Source organism: Electrona antarctica (genome assembly GCF_951216825.1).
Source record: "Electrona antarctica genome assembly, chromosome: 15".
In the NCBI taxonomy this organism is placed as follows: Eukaryota; Metazoa; Chordata; class Actinopteri; order Myctophiformes; family Myctophidae; genus Electrona; species Electrona antarctica.
In genome coordinates this window covers 11,325,827-11,345,296 of record NC_136796.1, presented here as the reverse complement: position 1 = coordinate 11,345,296, position 19,470 = coordinate 11,325,827, and the positions used below count along the sequence as shown (strand labels likewise).

At 43.2% G+C, this 19,470-nt stretch overlaps 1 protein-coding gene across 1 annotated transcript in view; it reads left to right on the top strand.

The window, feature by feature from the left end:
* The window catches only part of LOC306937918 (focal adhesion kinase 1-like), a gene marked incomplete at its 5' end in the record, with an annotated part of 91,466 nt that overhangs the window by 10,000 nt on the left and 61,996 nt on the right, over window positions 1-19,470 (top strand). The window contains one exon of the mRNA XM_079521945.1: window positions 15,826-15,852. Within this exon, the coding sequence (XP_079378071.1) occupies window positions 15,826-15,852 (27 nt within the window). The remainder of the gene's footprint in view (window positions 1-15,825; window positions 15,853-19,470) is intronic.

Here is a 19,470-nt window from a genome sequence, read left to right as displayed (position 1 = left end):
TTAACTGTATTTCTTTTATCAACTTTCAAACTCGTGTCACTATTTCTGACATGCCAAAAATGTTCAAACCCTTTCAAAAATGCTCTTTGCATTGCAGAGCTACAACTTGTTACAATGTGATGCGTTCGGAGCATGGAGACTATTTTATTGTGATTACTCATGTATGTGCTTCTCCCCCAGTGTGACAGTCTTACCTCTAGAGGGTGCTAATAACACACCAGCTGATCTGGCGTGGATAGTAGAGGGATACCCTAGGAAAGAGGGAAAGGGAGACAGATCAAGATGAAGCTGATGGACTGGCCTTGTAGAGCGTATTTGGTGTGTGGGTCTGTGTGTGTTTGTCTGTCTGTCAGATCCCACTAATCCAGTGGCCTGATTAATCTGCTTTTCTACTCGGCAGCACCTCTGGTCTGTCTGTCTGTCTGTCTGTCTGTCTGTCTGTCTGTCTGTCTGTCTGTCTGTCTGTCTGTCTGTCTGTCTGTCTGTCTGTCTGTCTGTCTGTGAGTGAATGGGATTCATCTCTGTGTATCTATCTGCCATTGCTCATTCAGACTCTGTGAAAGTGTGTGATAGACTCGTCCAGTGCTTTCTTCTGGGGCAGCGGCCATGCACCCCCTGTTACCTCCTGACCTACTGTAGCTGACACAGCCCTCAAGATTTTCTTTTTGCATAATCTATATAGAGACATACATTTCCTATTTATCCATCTATATTAACCTGAATATGGCATATATACAGTATGCAGCATAGGCTATATTCTGCATATACTTGCCATATATTGGCATAATAGATTGATATATTTAAAATAAAACCATAGCACCGCCATTAGCCTTTCCATGTAGAAAGGCGCCCGCGCACCACAAGGGGTGCACGCACCACAGTTTTGGAGCTACTGTTCTTCTGGGGGATATATCATACTCATCGTTGCTAGTTTGAATGTGAATCCCCAACCAAATCAGGAGCCCACAGCACAAATCAACATACCGTAGACAAGACAACAGTACCGAGATTGAGTTTGGGAAGAGACTATGGCATACATTGTCCATGCTGAATGGGAAGAGAATCATCTTTTCATCATGTTGAATGGAAAATGTATCTGTCTCATCTGGAAACGGCTGCGCAGCGATGGCAAAGAAAGGGAACTTGGAACGACACTTTCTGACAAACCACAAATCATTTGACAAGTCTTTTCCAGCCAATGTGAACTGAGAAAAAGACAGAAAGAACTGAAATCTCAACCATAAACATATATATACTGGTATCATATGTACACTGGATCAAGTGCTGTCATTACATTAGTAATTTAAATGTAGGGTAAGGCGCGATTCATACTCCTATTTTAGAGCCTAATAAAAGTCGGTTTGGCTCTGTAGAGCCTACAATGTGACGTCATTTGAGGTTCGGGGGGGGGGGGAAGAGATTAAACAAGTGGAATTGTAAGTGATGACACAAAGAAATTATAATCGTTTGTTCAGAATTTATCTTGCATATTGGTTTATTATTATTAAACTATTGACTTATTCTATGTCATTCTGTTACTTTTTAAATTAAATTATTGACTTATTCTATGTTTACTTTGCAAATGCAATAATTTAATTGGCAGTCTATGATACAATTTGAAAACAGTTGCAAGTGGTGGTAACTGTCTGGTGATGGGATATTTCAGTCTTGGAGTAGTGCATTTTGCTTTCCCTTTTTTAATGGGTTACACTTTGATTTAAAGATATCCTGTGTGCAAGAAATATTGGCCTTTAGGGACCGCACTAGAGGAAAATCCACGAGTCGTGACAGTCACCAACATCATTAGATCTATCATTCTCTCGCGGGGAGCATGAAGGTGCCCAGAAAATATAATGGCAATCCATTTAGTCGTTTTTGAGATACCTTGTTTGGGAGGAAAGTGTTTGAAGAATGGATCACAGGACCCTATAATAATAATAATAATGCATCCAATTTATGCAGCACTTTTCTCAGAAAAAAAACAACAAAAACAACTTTAATTGGGGAAGTAAGGGTAACAACAAAAAGTGAGATTAGGGCTAGGGAATGTGAGTCTGAAAAGGTGTTTTTTTTAGTGTGGTTTTAAACATGGCGAAGGTGGGGCCAGCTTTGATGTGAGCTGGGAGTGAGTTCCACAGGGAGGGGGGCGGCCAGCCACCGAGAAGACCCTCTCACCCCAGGTTGGTTTCTTTGTCCAGTGGACACACACACACACACATCCCCAGGAGGTTGGCGTCATTCCACCTGAGGGATGACAGGGGATATACAGGGAGGTCATCATGAGTTACTGTAGTAATTTAGATTTTAGTTCCGTCATAGTCTTTGGAATGAAATTTCATTTAGTTTTAGTCATAGTTTAGTCATCTGAAATGTTTTAGTGTTAGTCTAATTTTAGTGGCTGGCCGCCCCCCTCCCTGTGGAACTCATGCTATTTAGTTGACTAAATAGCATGCTGAAAGTAGCCATATGTACGAGCTCACAACGTGTCGCAGCAACCAAGCATAAAATGACTTGTCTTTTAGTTCTGCTTGATCTCTTCTCCACTAGTCCCTAACATTTCAGTCTAGTTTTTGTTGACAAAATTGTTAGTTTTTCTTAGTTTTAGTCATTATAGCTTAGTTTTTATTTTGTTTTGATGTTGTGTTCCTCAGTGAAAAAAGGTAGTTGACTAGTATTTTTCGTCATAGATTTAGTCGACGAAATCAACACATGATAAATGTTGAAACCCGGACGAACGCACATTATCTGGTCGAGTCACCAGGGTCCTGTTTGGCCATTTCTTTGACCTTTAATAGCTTGTGTCCTGGGGGGGGGGGGGGGGGGGGGCGTTTTTTTTCACCACCAAGAATCACTGTTGCGCAGCCTAACACACACACACACACACACACACACACACAACACACACACTGTGTGTACATGTACACACTTATGAATGGCACTGATGAGTTGAAAAGGATGGTGGGAGGACTGGTGTGAGGACAGCATTTCTCTTTAAAGGTGAGGAGTGACTTATAAGAGCTCTGTGGGTAGCGGCTAGCAGAGGAACAGAAAAGCCTCAGGCAGGCAACATGCACACACATATACACTTACACTCAACATGATCCATTCTTCTTAACTCTCTCCTGCTTGCTCTCCCGCTCTCTCTCTCTCTCTCTCTCTCTCTCTCTCTCTGCCTTCTCTTTCCTCTTCCTTTCATGTGTCCTTCACCGCTCCTCTCTTCTTTCCTCCCTGTGGTTTAGTCTTTTTAACCCTCTCCTCTCCCCGTCTCCCTCTTTCTCTCATCTTCTCCTCTCTCTGTCCCGTTATCTACTCTCAGCACTCTGCTCCCCCCCCCCCAACCCCCTCCTTCTCCTGGGACACAAAGACACCCCTCCCCCCTCCTCCTCCTCCTCCTCCTCCCTCTCTCATTCTGTCCTCCATCCCCCTCTCTGTCAAGGGAGGCTGCCCCCTTGTATGTGCACACGCCTCCCTCTCTCTCTCTGTGCTCTCTGTGCTCTCTCTCCCTCACGTGTCGCGTGCTGTAGTGTGTGTGTGTGTGTGTTCAGTGTAGTGGTGCTGGTAGTATAGGAAGGGCTCAGGCCAGTGAGTTAAAGTCAGCGTTAGCCATCAACGCTACGTTGGCTTGACTATCTCGCACAGCATCTATCAACGAACGCCACCACGAGACTGGTCCTTGTATCTGCTCTGTACCCTTGGGATTCTCTTCTTCTCTTCTCTTCTGACAAGAATATTTAATGGAAGGACTGTACTATGGTAAGGATCTTTTAAAAAAAATATATAAAATAGTTTATCGGTCAGTGTGTGTTTGTGCGTACTTTGTGGGTAGTGTTTGTGCAGAAACCACATTGTGTGTGTGTGTGTGTGTGTGTGTGTGTGTGTGTGTGTGTGTGTGTGTGTGTGTGTGTGTGTGTGTGTGTGTGTGTGTGTGTGTGTGTGTGTGTGTGTGTGTGTGTGTGTGTGTGTGTGTGTGTGTGTGTGTGTGTGTGTGTGTGTGCGCGCAGCAGTGTGTGTTTATGTGGTGTTATACACATGTGAGCGTTGAATGAATGCAGCTGCACCAGCGTGCCGAATTTTCAAAGCACAGCTGAGCACATTTGTGTATGTGTCCCTTTCCGTGTGTGTGTGTGTATGTGTCCCTTTCCGTGTGTGTGTGTGTGCATATACCATGTGTTTGCCTGTGTAGTGTGCATTGAAGTGGAGTGATTTCAGTTCATGATCCAGACCAAATGTGGTCGGCCTAGTTGGAAACCACCAGCGATACGCAGACTCAAAGTACATACAGTAAAAATATTGTTAAGCAGCTCCAGTTGATCAAAACACTTCATTCTATTTTATTCTGTAGTAACAGTACGGCTGTGCTATGCTCTCTGCTGTACTCTATTGACCTGCTGACTTACATAATGATGTCCTACTGCAGATTACCATCTGTCACTCTCTAATGGTGCGTGGGTGCGTGTGTGCGTGCGCGTGCGAGCACGTTCACTCAGTCTGTACAATGTGTGTGAAGAGGCACAGAAATGAATGTAATTAAGATAGTTTCAGTCTTTCAGATATTGTGTGTGTGCGTGCGTGCTGTGCATGTGTGTATGTGTGGCTGTGGGTGAGTCAGTGGGAAGTGAGACTGCAGCTTGCAGTGAATGGTTGGGACGGGAGAGCTTCATACACTGTGTGTATGCATTTGAGTAGGAGGTGTGTGCATGAGAGAGCACGCACACACACATGCGCGTGTGTGTGTCTGTGAGAGAGAGAGCAAGAGAGAGGAGGACAATAATGGAATATGTGTGGGACGGGTCGTCTTTGAATACATGCGTGTACACTTTTATAGCGTGCTGTTCCAAGTGTTTTTTGTGCACATGCATACAGTTATGTACTAGGACTGTGTGTGTGTGTGTGTGTGTGTGTGTGTGTGTGTGTGTGTGTGTGTGTGTGTGTGTGTGTGTGTGTGTGTGTGTGTGTGTGTGTGTGTGTGTGTGTGTGTGTGTGTGTGTGTGTGTGTGTGTGTGTGTGTGTGCGACTGTGTGTGCGTGTAGGCAAGCCATACAGTAACAATAGCCCTGCGGGTCTGTGTAGCCTATAGTTTCTGGGTTACATCATCTATATTTCAGTCAGTGTGTGTTTTAATATTTCTCTGCTAGTTGAACCTAGTTCCATTATTAATGGTGAATTTGCAAAAGAAGAAGCGCTGCTATTATAAGCCACACATGTAGATTTCATTCTGTTTCTCTTTTCTGTCGTGCTATGTGTTGTGTTAAAGCGATATTTCACTTTCAAACACGTTTTGGGTCATATTAACGTCTACTCTGGCTTTTGTGAACACCCCAGACAGTTTTTAAGTTGCTTATTCAGTATTATCAGATTGCCCCCTTCCTATACAAACCCATCATAAGTTCAAACTCCATGGTAGATTCAATTGAAAGCACACGTCCTTGGTTCTGGTGACTGATATTGTACTTCTAATGCGTTCACAACGTGTCACATTCGTGACATGCTGTGAGCTTGTAGATCTGCTATTTTTCAATAGCAAAATTATAACGTAATGTTTAAAACACCAAAATGGGTTGACCAGACACCGGCCTGCAACAAAGTATAAATCAGGCTTAATTACTGTTCTTCATTAACAGATTGACAGATTGAAATGACCAGACACAGTTCTGAATCCTCTGCAGGACAGGTGGCAGCAGCAGGGTGTTGGAGAAACCTTTGTGCAACGAGGAGGAGGCCACAGGTTCAATGGGCTCTATGCACACACGCAATTTTGGAAAGAACTTGGGTCCCCTCCCCACTTCCTTCACAGGTGTTACCGATGATACTAATGAAGGCTCTGTTCCATTCTGGTCAAACAGAGTCAGGGTTCTGCTATTGTGCGTGTTGGCTCACTGGAAACCCCCAGTGGGTCCCAAAGTGTCCTTGAGTGGGTTCCAAATGGCCCCGTACAGGTGTGTAACTCTGAGAGTGTACAAATGGAACCTAATGTACCCATAAATTAAAAAGGTTTGAGAACCACTGCACACTAAATGGAACAGAGCCTTAACTAGAAGAAGTACCCCCGGGGCACAGGTTAGGAGATAGGAGTGTTTGTGATAGATAGTGTATACCGATTAGTGTGATGTATGGATAAAATCTGTACGAGTAATGTAAAGAAAAAAGGTTTAGCAAAAATCGGCCTCATGGTGGCGCTATAACAGGCCGTTCTGAAGAAATTTTAGGCAGAGGTTAGTCATTGGCATCCAGGGAGTGTGTGTCAGTTTGGCATCGGCCGGGCCAACGGTACCAGAGATTAGCTGTACACGGACGGACGGACACACACACACACACACACACACACACAGAGACACAGACGGAAGGACGGAGTGCAAAACATACTCTCCCTATGCCTTCAGCCTGGTGGAGACAATTAGTATCATCTGTAACATCTGTGAAGGAACTTAAGGAAGGAAGTAGGGAAGCGGCCCGGAAGTAGGTAGAGTTATTCTGCATGCATATAGCGGCTATAGCCCATTCCCAGACTAGGCTCTCTTCATCTTACACTACAAGTTTATTCTCATAGCCGACCCAACGAGGCCCACGCTCTGTTTCTCTTCACTGATGGTCCAAGGCCCTATTTATTTATACATTCATACATTTCATAGATCTCCTCAGTTCATACATTTTTCAGTCGCAGAAGATCTGTAGGAAGAAGTGCTCTAAGGCCGGCTTTAGACTGCAGTCACATCAAGTCAAATCCGATTTTTCTCTCTCATCCGATCTTTTGGTCCGGTCATTCACACTACCGTTTGCAAGTGACCAGATCCGATCTGTGCATTCAGACTGATGTTAACAACTCAACGTAAAGCCGCCCGCCCTGCATCGACATATCTGCTTTGGTTACCGTGGTAACCAACAACAATCTGACATTGCAGATAGGACTGCGTGTATCCGCTCTCTGTCATTCCACGAGAAATATCCTCATGAACGGCCTTGTTTCTGTACATTTCGAGAAGTTTAGAATATTGTACGGAGGCATCCTCCAGTGTGCCTCCTCCCCAAGTGACATGACAGGAGGAGCGTCATTTCACATCCTACCCGGTTTGCATTTAACCGCCTCCGTGTTGAGTCACAGTGTGTGTGCGTGTGTGCGTGCGTGCGTGCGTGCGTGCGTGAATATATTACACTGAATATATGGGTGGGTAGGGATGTCCTCGAGTCCTCGTTTTAAAAAGACAACCTGTGTCACTTCAGTTCAGAGCATCCAACTATAGAGCCCTGCTTTTTTGATTGATTGATTGAATCGTTTATTAGACAGAAATGTAAATAAAAACAGCAACAGAGTACAGTCAAACACTTAGTCCAAAAGGGATAGCACCAAAAAGCTAAGTTCTTGCGGTCTTTTTTCTATTTAGGCCCTATGCAATCAATTCATAGACATGACATGAAGAATAACAACAAATAAAATCAATTTCATCAAATTAACAAAAAAAAAAACTATCATTACAGAAAAAAAATAAAACACTGGAGAAAAGGAGGGCGGGTGATCCATTCAGCTAATCCATTTGTCCTGTATTGTTAAATTATACATAGTATGTGTTCAGCATGATACAGTTACAGAACATTAACATGCATACTGCTCCAATAAGCCCTGACATTAATCACCACACCTGAACCACAGTTGGTCTGTACATGGTTGCCATTTAGGCGCGCGTGAAATATGTGTGAGCAATGGAGCATTCATGCATTCGCCTGACCTTATTTTTTTACTTTCGCAGGCATCTGGCATCAGTGTCTGTCATCTGTGTGTGCAAACGTACAGCATGGCATTGCTGTTGGGCAGAAACCTTGCATCGCCCTATTTCAACTTTATACAGTTGGGTGCCACCGATATTGTCCCTTATCATTTGACCCATTTAGGCCTGACCTCAAAATTTTAAAAAATCCTTCTAAATCCTCCAGTTTTCTGAAATAAATATTTTCACGATTTTTCAAAAATAGCAGACCTACAAGCTCGTAGTGCGCCACTCGGTGGCGCACTATGAGCTTGTAGATCTGCTATTTTTCAATAGCTAAATTATAACATAATGTTTAAAACACCAAAAGGGGTTCCCGCCCAAAATGGGTTAACTGTCCTTTTGCGCAGATCACGCAAACCTCAGCAAAAAGAAAAGGACAATATCGATGGCCTCCAACTGTACTTTACTCAACAGAGTTGCCTGATAAAATTAGCAAAAATGGCAGATCTAACAGCCTTGCAACGCCTCGAGATGTAACCCCAAATTGACACCTGAGACCTGATTCTACAAATGTCTTCTAAATCATGACAGTTTTCTGAAGAAAATAAATAAATATATATATATGTTTCCAGTATGTCAGTGGTTCTCAAACGATTTCATGTCAAGGACCCCAAAAATTATATGTAATTGGCTGCCGACCCCCATCTGACAATATGTTGTTCCAGGGACCCCCCCCCTCCGTTCACAACGTTTGCTGTGAAAGAAAATATATTTAACGATTAGCACACGTTTTCACGATTTTTCAAAAGTAGCAGATCTACAAGCTCGCTATGAGCTTGAAGGTCTGCTATTTTTCAACAGCTCTAAAGTTTTAAATGATGGTTAAAGTGGTTAAAAGCTAAGGCGACACAGAGATGCGTTCCCGGTCCTAACGGGTTAACCAATACATTTAACGGTTTTGGACATACAAGGTTTCCTATACTCGACAGCGAGGATGTATTTTTCGGATGTGTTCATTTGGCTGTGAATAATGGCACTGAGCATGGCACGGCACATGTGTGGCCTTTTGATGCGTGTCGACTAGACACATGTGTCTGTTTGTTGTTTGTTCGTACATGTTTTATATGCCGTGAGCTTGTCTGTCCGCCTGTATGCATGCTTGTTGTGTTTGTGTTCATCTATGTGTTTGTGTGTACATGTGTGTGTGTGTGTGTGCGTGTGTGTGTGTGTGATGTTGCACATAGTAACACCCCTTTTTCAAAAGCACGCACGCACGCACAGACAAACACACACGCGCGCGCACACACACACACACACACACACACACACACACACACACACACACACACACACACACACACACACACACACACACACACACACACACACACACACACACACACACACACACACACACACACACACACACACACACTTGCTTCAATATAAAGTTAACCATTAGCTACACATCAGCAAAGCAGAATATCTGACAACTATCCCTGAGGACACCGATCCTCTCCTCTCCTTTCATCTCCTCCTCTCCTCCTTTTGAAAAATGAGATTAGTCTGATTCAAGCCAGGAGCCGTGCTTACTGCTTGCTACAGGCTTTGGGCAAGTAAACATGGTACTGTAGTTTAATGTACACACACACACACACACACACACACACACACACACACACACACACACACTCATTACTAATTAATCCCTTCAAGGAATCTCTCTGGGATTTCATTTCACTGACTAGTAGCGGATTAATGCACACCTTTGGTCCCGCTTGAGGCTGCAGGGCTCTAACGATGGTGATGTCAGTCCATCCGTCCGTTTTAACCTGGAGCTGTTTCTAGCGCGACCGCCGAGTTATTATATTTTGGCATATCATCCAACCAATGCAGCATTACTTAGTTTTAGGGGCGGCTGTGGCTCAGGAGGTAGAGCAGGTCGTCCAATGATCCATGGGTCGGCGGTTCGAATCCCGGCTCCTCCTGTCTACATGTCGAAGTGTCCTTGGGCAAGAGACTGAACCCCTAATTGCTCCCGATGTGCTGGTTGGTACCTTGCATGGCTTCCGCCGCAATCGGTGTATGAATGTGTGTGCGAATGGGTGAATGTAATTCACAATCTATGTAAAGTGCCTTGGATAAAGGTGCTATATAAATGCACCATTTACCATTTAGACTCCAGTCTCCAGCTGCTATTCGCATTTTGCACTGCCATTCTCGCTACTGCTGCCGTAAGTAATAATCATTTGTCTCGTTCATTTCCCACTTCCCAGGGAAAGGCGGTCTCCCGTAGACAAACAAGCAGTGTCTGCCTACTGACACGTCTGGTGTTATCTATCTATTTAAATAATGCAGATCTACAAGCTCAAGAAAGCTCAAGTTGTGATATTGTACTTAGTAGAAAGATGCTATTTTTTTTTTTTTTTAATAAACAGTTTGGTTTTTATTGGCTCATGTAATTGCATTGCAATTCTTTTTTTTCAATTTACGTTTTATTGAATTTTAATCAAACATAACGACTGACAATTGACAATACATACAACCGAAAACAAAACAAGACAATATACGTACAATACACACAAGGGGAGATGTCTGCCTCTCTTCTCTATCGATGATCATTCATAATACATAAGTACCTCAAACAGGTGCATATATAGGTTAAACAGGTTTAACTGAAACTATACAAAATCAGGTCTTATGGTAGAAACATGAGCAATCCATCTAAACCAGTTATCTGTGAAGACTTCAACTTGACCTCTGAAGCTGAATGTATTTCTCTCCATAATAAATATACTATAGATTAAATCAATCCATTCATTTATAGTTGGTATTACATTTGTAAGCCACTTTTTTGTTAAGGCTTTTTTGGATGCCACCAGCAATACCCTCAATAGATACTGATCCTGCTTTACAAATTGAAGTCCCTCCAGATCTGCAAGATACATGGTTTTAAAATCAAAAGGAATGTCAACACCAAAAACTGCTTCCAGGACACTGTGGACACTTCTCCAAAATGGAACCACAGAAGGGCAACTCCAGAACACATGAAAATGATTTGCCAATGTTTCCCCACAGAGTCTCCAACAGTCCGACTGATACGTGTAATGTCTTTTCTGGGCTGGAGTGCAAAAGAAACTACTCACATTTTTCCAGCTGAATTCTCTCCATGTGGGGGAACTACTCATTTTCCACTGATGTTTACATATTCTTTCCCATTCTTCTGCTGATATAGTAAGGTTGCCCTCTGCTTCCCATCTTGCTTTAATATTCAGAGTATTATCTCCTTTCATGTTTTGAAGCACTACATATAAATTTGAAAGAAAGATGCTATTTTCAATTAGCCAAGGTGTACACCGTAGGGTTATAGTGCTCACAGTCACACGGCCTCTATAGTCACTGCTTTTGGGCTTGTTTTCATAGATCTGGCTGCTTGTTTCTTTCTCAAAATCTGGCCAATACTATTGAATTTGGACTTCCCCAGATGTATCAGTAGGTTCTGTTGTCGTCTGGCTAGAATCTAGATGTATCAGTCAGTCAGTCAGTCAGTCAGTCAGTCAGTCGCACACGCGCGCGCACACACACACACACACACACACACACACACACACACACACAGCCTCCTTATTGTTCTAACTTATGATCGCAGACTTGTGGTGATTAAATTATGGCACAATTATACACCGTATACAGACATAGAGACTCCTGTGAGTGAGTTTCTGTCTGTCTGCAAAGCTGTGTGCTGGCTTGTGGTATTGGTTTGATTCTCTCCTCTCCTAGTCTCCTCTCCTCTTCTAGTCTCCTGTCCTGTCCTGTCCTGTCCTGTCCTGTCCTGTCCTGTCCTGTCCTGTCCTGTCCTGTCCTGTCCTGTCCTGTCCTGTCCTGTCCTCTCCTAGTCTCCTCTCCTCTTCTAGTGTCCTGTCCTGTCCTGTCCTGTCCTGTCCTGTCCTCTCCTCTCCTCTCCTCTCTCCTCTCTCCTCTCTCCTCTCTCCTCCCCTCTCTCTCTCTCTCTCTCTCTCTCTCTCTCTCTCTCTCTCTCTCTCTCTCTCTCTCTCTCTCTCTCTCTCTCTCTCTCTCTCTCTCTCTCTCTCTCTCTCTCTCTCTCTCTCTCTCTCTCTCTCTCTCTCTCTCTCTCTCTCTCTCTCTCTCTCTCTCTCTCTCTCTCTCCTCTCCTTGAGTTTATACATGCTGAGCCAGCTTGAGGAGCAGGTGTTTTGGGGCCAGTCGTGGTGTGTGCGTGTGTGTGCGTGTGTGTGTGTGTGTGTGTGTGTGTGTGTGTGTGTGTGTGTGACCCATGCCCCTCTCACATATGGGTCATGTAGGCAGCTTGGCACTGTGGCAGGCTGGCTACTAGCAATTAGCATGGTTCTACTACTGACACACTCTAGTGGGTGGTTCACCTCATACTTTCATTTCATCTCATTTCAACCTTTATTTACTTCTCGGAGAACACACTGAGGGCTGGACCCTCTTTTTCAGCGGTGCCGAGATTACAACAACAACAACAAAAACACAACAATGTGTAATAATAAGTGGTCCCCACTAATAATATGGCACCATTTCTGTCTACTCAGTCTAATTGGTGGACTGTGGACAGTTCATAAACCTGCCTACGACGTCACTAATGGGGAATCCGATGCTAATAGAAACAGCAGGCTTTCTATTCCTGGAAAGTTGGCATGCTGAAATAGAAGCCCTTGTTCTTGTGGGAATTCTAACGATGATGTCACTGGTAGGCTTGTTTTTTTTTTTATATATATTTTTGGGGGCTTTTTCTGCCTTTTTTATTGATAGGTATGCAGTAGTCTACAGGAAATGTGGGGGAGGGGGTGACACACAGCAAAGGTTGTCGGTATCGGGGAGGCATTACCAGCCTAGGTGCCCAGACGGCTACGCCAGCCGCCCGGGCAGGTAGGCGCCTTTCTGAAGTGTCCACAGCCCTCCGCTGAGATACAGACCAAAGTCTTCCTTTAATAATAACCTAATAAGTCTGCCATATCTAGTATGTCAGTCTGTCTGTTGCATGGTTGTTTTGTCTAGTTGTTTTTGAGTGTTGAATGTTTAATGGCCCACAATGGAAACAAGCCTTTGGCTTTTTTTATGCATTATCCATGCTGTGTTTTAAAAATATTCATCAATCAAATATTCAATCAGTCTTCATGCATTTTACATACAATTATTAAAAATAAATAATTATTACAGTACATATTTAAAATAAATAAATATGTAAAATTGTCAGTCTTGCAATAATAAAAGTAAATTCCTGTATGTAAATTTTTCTTAATAGGCTATAGTGATATAAACACACAAACAGCAGAGTAACCTTCACCTTTGTCCTTTTTTACAATGACTGAAGAATGGAAACCCAGGAACTCATTACTAAACTCTTAGAAAACACACAGGCTGATGGATGGATGGATGATGGATGGATGGATGGATGCATTGATTTGTTAACCCATTTTGACCTGAGATCAAAAAATAGCAGACCTACAAGCTCGTAGCGCGCCACTCGGTGGCGCGCTATGAGCTTGTAGATCTGCTATTTTTAAATAGCTAAAGCATAACATAATGCTAACACCAAAAGGGGTTCCCACCCAAAATGGGTTAAAGTAGATGGGACACAGACAGACGGAGACAGTAAAGTTTCCGGATGTCTCTTAGTAAATCAGTGACAGATGGTGTGAGTGGCCTGGGTCTCTCTATCTAAATGTCATTAGGTTGACCCCATCACCAATCACCATCATCATTTCATAGCACTGGGTCACTTTAGTGCTGGTCAATTTAGACACTTAGCATGATATAAAAGATCAATTTATTCTAATACTACTGCTTCAGTGTGGGTTCATTATTCATTTCAAAAGAGGAACATTTAGAAGTTTGTGCTCACAATCCAAGTTTACAGTTGTGTGTGTGTGACTCTGTTCAATAGATATGCTAAGGAGAGGTCATTAGCACGTGACTGACACATGCTAAGGAGCTCTCCTTAGCATATCTATTGAACATTACGGACTAATACATTACATGCAGTGCACAGTAGGTTCCGAATGTCGAGTTAACATCTGCAGTTACAGGGTCAGCACTTTATATCTTCTTTTGTACATGTACTGACTAAGGGAAGTATGGACTTTGCACGCGGATGTCCAGTGACTTATAGTCCATTATAGATACTAAAGTAAAAGTCAGATTTGATAAAAAAAATAGATCTGGTATAGTCTTGATCCAAGGCTACTCATGGCATGCACATGAGACGAACTGAAATATGTGGGCCCCAAGGTTCAAGGTTCTCAAGGTTCTTTATTATTTGTCTCCAGAGGAAGAAATTTGTCTTAGACAAAGGGCCCGCATGCAAGCGTAGCCCTTATGCCCATGTCGCCGCAGAGCAGCGCCCTTCGCATTTGCAGCCCGGCGTGTTGTGAGCTTGTAAATCGGCTATTTTCATTGCGCTGACACCTGCGTTACATCTGCTGCTAATCATTTCATCCACTGACCACACGCGAGTGTATAGCCTACCTATACACGCAGAATAATTATGGTATATTATCGGCTGAATAACCCTAGGCTACAGCACTGATGTGTCACCTCCATGGCATTTCCTTTGTGGTAGAGGTGTGTGGTTTGCTAATGGACATGACATCATTAGCATCAGCTGACAGGCTGGCCCTGCCCTCATCTGTCGTGTGTGTGCGTGCGTGCGTGCGTATGCGTGCGTATGCATGCGTGCGTGCGTGCGTGCGTGCGTGTGTCTTCAGAATCTATCCAGCTGTCTGTCTGTGTCTCGCACAAGCGTGTTTTCTGTGTACATACTATGTGTGTGTGCCACAGAGTGTGAAAGGCACTCATCCCCTTGACCTCTATACTGTGTGTGTGTGTGTGTAATTTCGCCAAAATGTCTGCGTACACCAGCGTGTCTAAGGCACTTATGCACTTAGCTCGTTGACCTGGTCCTATCTGCTCCCCTATCAGTGGGAAGTCATATATCATAATTCATCTGTGCTGCTGTCATAGGGTCTCGGGTTTCTAAAAAGGCCCTCCTAATCCTATATACTTCCTGTGGGAGACGGGGAGTTATAGTATACAGGACTTAGTCCAGTGTTTGACGTAATTGGCAGGGAACAGACTATAGCCTATGCAAGAAACTGTAACGAACTGTAACAGAAAGCATGCTGGAGATGTGGGCTGTCAGTTTTTATTTCACTATATATTGTTATTTAACATCCAATATGTGACACTTATCATCCCAGTTTACAGTGGAAACAACATTAAGATTGACATAAGATATCTTATCGTCTCTGTTGGGTGGAAACCTTATGTATAAAACTGTTTGTTACTTTTCAGGATTCAAAATAAAAAATGGCAAAAAAGCACCAAAAGCATCAGATCCACAAGCTCAAAACACATTGCTTCGCTCTGTGTTTTGAGCTTGCAGATCTGCTACTTTTGATGCTTTTTTGTGTGTGATGCTGCTAATGTGATCAAGTAGGGTGTTAATTTACACCAAAAACAAAAACAAAGTTATGCTAATGTATGGTTAATGTAATTCTAATTAGCCAAAAATTGGCCCTAGCGGTCCGGGCACCTAGGCTCCTAATGCCTGCAACCCCGGTTCGAGTCCCGTTCCTGACAAACTTAGCTGTATATGTCACTCCCCGTCCCTCTCCCCTCGTTTCCTGTCTGTCTCCACTTTCCACTATCAATGAAAGCAAAAAGCCCCAAAAATATCTTTAAAAAAATACTTGAATTAGGCAAAAAGGTATGCTCGAAGGGTACTGTGGGATCATCAGACTATTGAACACTGTATAGCTGTCCGTCTATGTCAAGGAAAGGACAAGCCATGCATGCAGGGCCGGCCCTCCCATCAGGTAGAACAGGCTGTTGCCTAGGGCATCATGAGGGGAGGGGGGGCATCCACCAAGCAAAAAAAAAAACACAGTGCTTTAGAACACAAGGGGGCCATGGTCATTTTTCAAGGGGGCATCACGAGAAAAACTGCCTAGGGCACCAAATTGCTCAGGGCCGGCACTGCATGCATGCTGCTGTACCAGGAAGCATTCTATCGTTACACACTGATGAACTCACATCTACCGGTATATCTAATCTCTCTCTCTCTTTGTTTGTCTTTTAGATATTTCCAGGATTGCCTACTACACAGGTGAGTGGCTGGCCTTCATGTCGTTCAAATATTGGTGCTTTCGGGAAGTATCTCACAGACTTCACAGTTCACACACTGTGTTGTCATCTGAAGCTCATGACTGAGGAACAAATACTATTGAATTTAAAAAAATACAGACATGGCTAAACAATATTTAACCCATTAAAACAATAGAAAGCATCCATGTTTTTTTTTAAATTTGAGGGAAAAAAACAGTGGTTTAGAATAGTGGTTCTCAAAAATAGCAGATATACAGTACAAGCTCACAGCGTGTCACAAGCTTACATCTGCTATTTTTTAACATTTTTTGAACGATCTTGAAAGTGTTTTTGGAAGAATTTTTCTGTTGGGGGGGTCCGCTGCCAAATACATATAGTTGCTGTCGGGAGAAACCACCTAACTCCATTTTTTTGATTTTAGATTTCTTTTTTTGATAAATCATTGCTATTGGACACCTTGGTTTAAAAAAACATTGAACCAATAAAAAGCGATTCGGATAAAACCTCTTAACTCCATTGGACCCTCAAACTGTCTGCTAAAGCAACTAACTCCACCACCTCTCATGCAAGTAAATATTTGTATTTTTAATTTCCTGAAAAGTGAACATTTTGGAGTTAGGTGGTTTCTTCCCGACAGCAGAGATAGGATTTTGGGGGGTCCTTAATTGGCATGAAAAAATAAATAAAAATAATGTAGAACTACTGATTTAGAAGGCATTTGTAGAATCGTCCTTTGATAAATTAATGAGGCCACTAATCCATGATTGATCATAACTATGATGGATTGTCTCAGGTAGTACCTGCATCTGTCAGATGGTGGTGTTGATGTCCCTCACTGGCCACACTGGCTATACGTGCTCTGTGACGTGACAGACTGACTGACTGTTGGCTCAGTCCCAATAGAGCTCTTCCCTTTCACAACCACATCCGGCCAAATGACAAAGGGCTTTCAATAGCCCCCACACACACACACACACACACACACACACACACACACACACACACACGCATGTGCAAAATCTCGACTCCCACCAAATTTTCATGACAATGGCTAGAGCCCGAGATTGAGATTGACGGAACATGTTGTATAGGAAGTACACACAGCCCCCCCCCCCCCCCCCCACACACACACACACATACACACATAGCGATTCACATTTTTGATTTTGTGGCTTAGTGAGGCTGTGTCTGGCAAATAAGATAACAGTTATAGTCGTGTGTGTGTGTGTGTGTGTGTGTGTGTGTGTGTGTGTGTGTGTGTGTGTGTGTGTGTGTGTGTGTGTGTGTGTGTGTGTGTGTGTGTGTGTGTGTGTGTGTGTGTGTGTGTGTGTGTGTGTGTGTGTGTGTGTGTGTGTGTGTGTGTGTGTGGTAACTCATTGAGATCCATTCAGCTGACTCTGATGTGTTGAGCCATATAAATGTCCATTTGATTAAGGGCAGCTGGCATCTGGATAGTGCTCTGGACACACACACACACACAGATTCACCATATGCACACACTTATGAGCGCACACACACGACACACGCATATGTGTGTGAGCACGGACACACCATATGCACACATGTATGAGCGTGCACACACACACACACACACACACACACACACACACACACACACACACACACACACACACACACACACACACGATGCTGTTATATTAGTGGTTAATAAGCAGACTAGCGTGAGTATTAAAGGGATATTTCACTTAAATAAAAAGAAAATAATTATCTTCTCAGGCTTTTGCTAACACCCCAGACAGTTTTTTAAGATGCTCGATTCAGTATTTAGATACCGGTGTTTTATATATATATTTTAGCTGCCCTGCCCCCTTCCTATACAAACCCCACCTGTTTATCCCCTCCCCGTTTTGTTTACCCAATTTATTTCTATTTCAACGTGTACCCAGATTTAATTATGTTTGAGATATATCATTGCTGATGTCATTGTTGTGTCGCAAGGTCTTTCTTCGGTGCTGTCCTTTTGGACCATTTGTGCTTGACTGTACCCTGTACTGTTGCAATTTTTGCCTAATAAAATTATCAATCAATCAAACTAACAAACCCATTGTAACTTCAAACTCCATTTTAAAGGTATATTCAGTTATTTCACTTCATTTCATTCAAATATATATATATATATATATTATTTTTTTGAGAATCCTCCCTACTATAGAGTGTGCTGACCATATAAGGAGTTCCTCCCTGTCCCCAGTTAGCCCCTGGGATAAAAAAAAATGTAGGTTTCGTTTTTGGCTAGGGTTAGCCAGCCTTCATCCAATCAGGATGAGAGGGGCCTTCCTCCAATCATGATCGAGTGGGGGCGGGCCTTGGTGCACGTGCTGTTGGCCTGTTGTGTGTGTCCCCACTGTAGTGCGCGCATGTGCACATCTTGTTACCGGGGCGGGACCAGGGTTACCGGGGTTTTCCAAATCACCCAAATCACTGAATGCTCCTTTAACCATGATAGATTCATACTTATAACCCATAATATTCCCAGGTTAGCTTTTTCTTTGCCATTTAAAGAACCTGCAGTGAGCTCCATGCTGTTTTGCAGCTCTGTCTCTGTAGACAACACTGGCTCATTTACTCAATAGTGGTATTTCATTAAACTCCATAGCACTTGCTGTAGCACTTGCCCTAGCCTCGACGACCTTACAGGCGTATGCATAGGCTCAAAAGGCTCATGTAACTTAAATAGCATTTTATGTGGACATAGCACTCTATAGTGTATACACATAGTTTAATTATATAGATACTCCACTGTTAGGTTCTTAGCTCACGTATGATTCATGATGACTATTTTTATGTATTTGATGCATTACCATGTTTTTCTTGTTCTTGCTTACTGTAAATCGCTCTGGATTAAGAGCATCTGCTAAATGCCTAAATTGTCTCAATGACCGGTTCTCCAAGCCACAGGTCCAACTCCGTCTCAAAACAAAACATGCAATTATGCATTCTCTTCTGTTTAATGAAGAGCTGGAGACTAGAGATATGCAGACTCCTGTTACTGAACAAACACTATAGCAATGAGTATCAGTAAGGAGCTATTTATCACATATTTTCCACAAAGACACTTGCCTTACTTTTTTAAAGTGATTTTTTAAAATAATAATTTTAAATCGATTTAAGTTTGACTGTTGTCATCTGAGCTCAGTTCCTCTGATTAAAGAAATCACACCCGTGTGAACCGAGTGGTGCAAATCCCCCCCCCCCCCCCCCCCCCCTCTCTGTCTCTCTCTCTCTCTCTCTCATTAGCAGGCAACATGCAGCACTATCTCTCTCTGTTTTCTGGCACAACAGCGCCACTTTTGGTACTCATTGGTACTGGTCACATAGTCACACACAAACACGGACACGGACATTGCTGTTCGTTGGAGTGGTTGCACCACTCAAAAACCCAAAAAACAAAACAAGAAGACCAGTATGCTGCCGAGTGTGAGCGATGGTACAGCATCGGCTCGTAACCACGGCAGAGTAGATGTACGACCAATACAAACATGGTAGCAGTGTTGAAACAAATACGATTTGTATCATCTCGGGGTCATCTGGCCTCTTTGAATCAGTTCCGTATCTGCTGACGGAACATTGTATGCCGGTACCTCGGAGACCGGCCCCC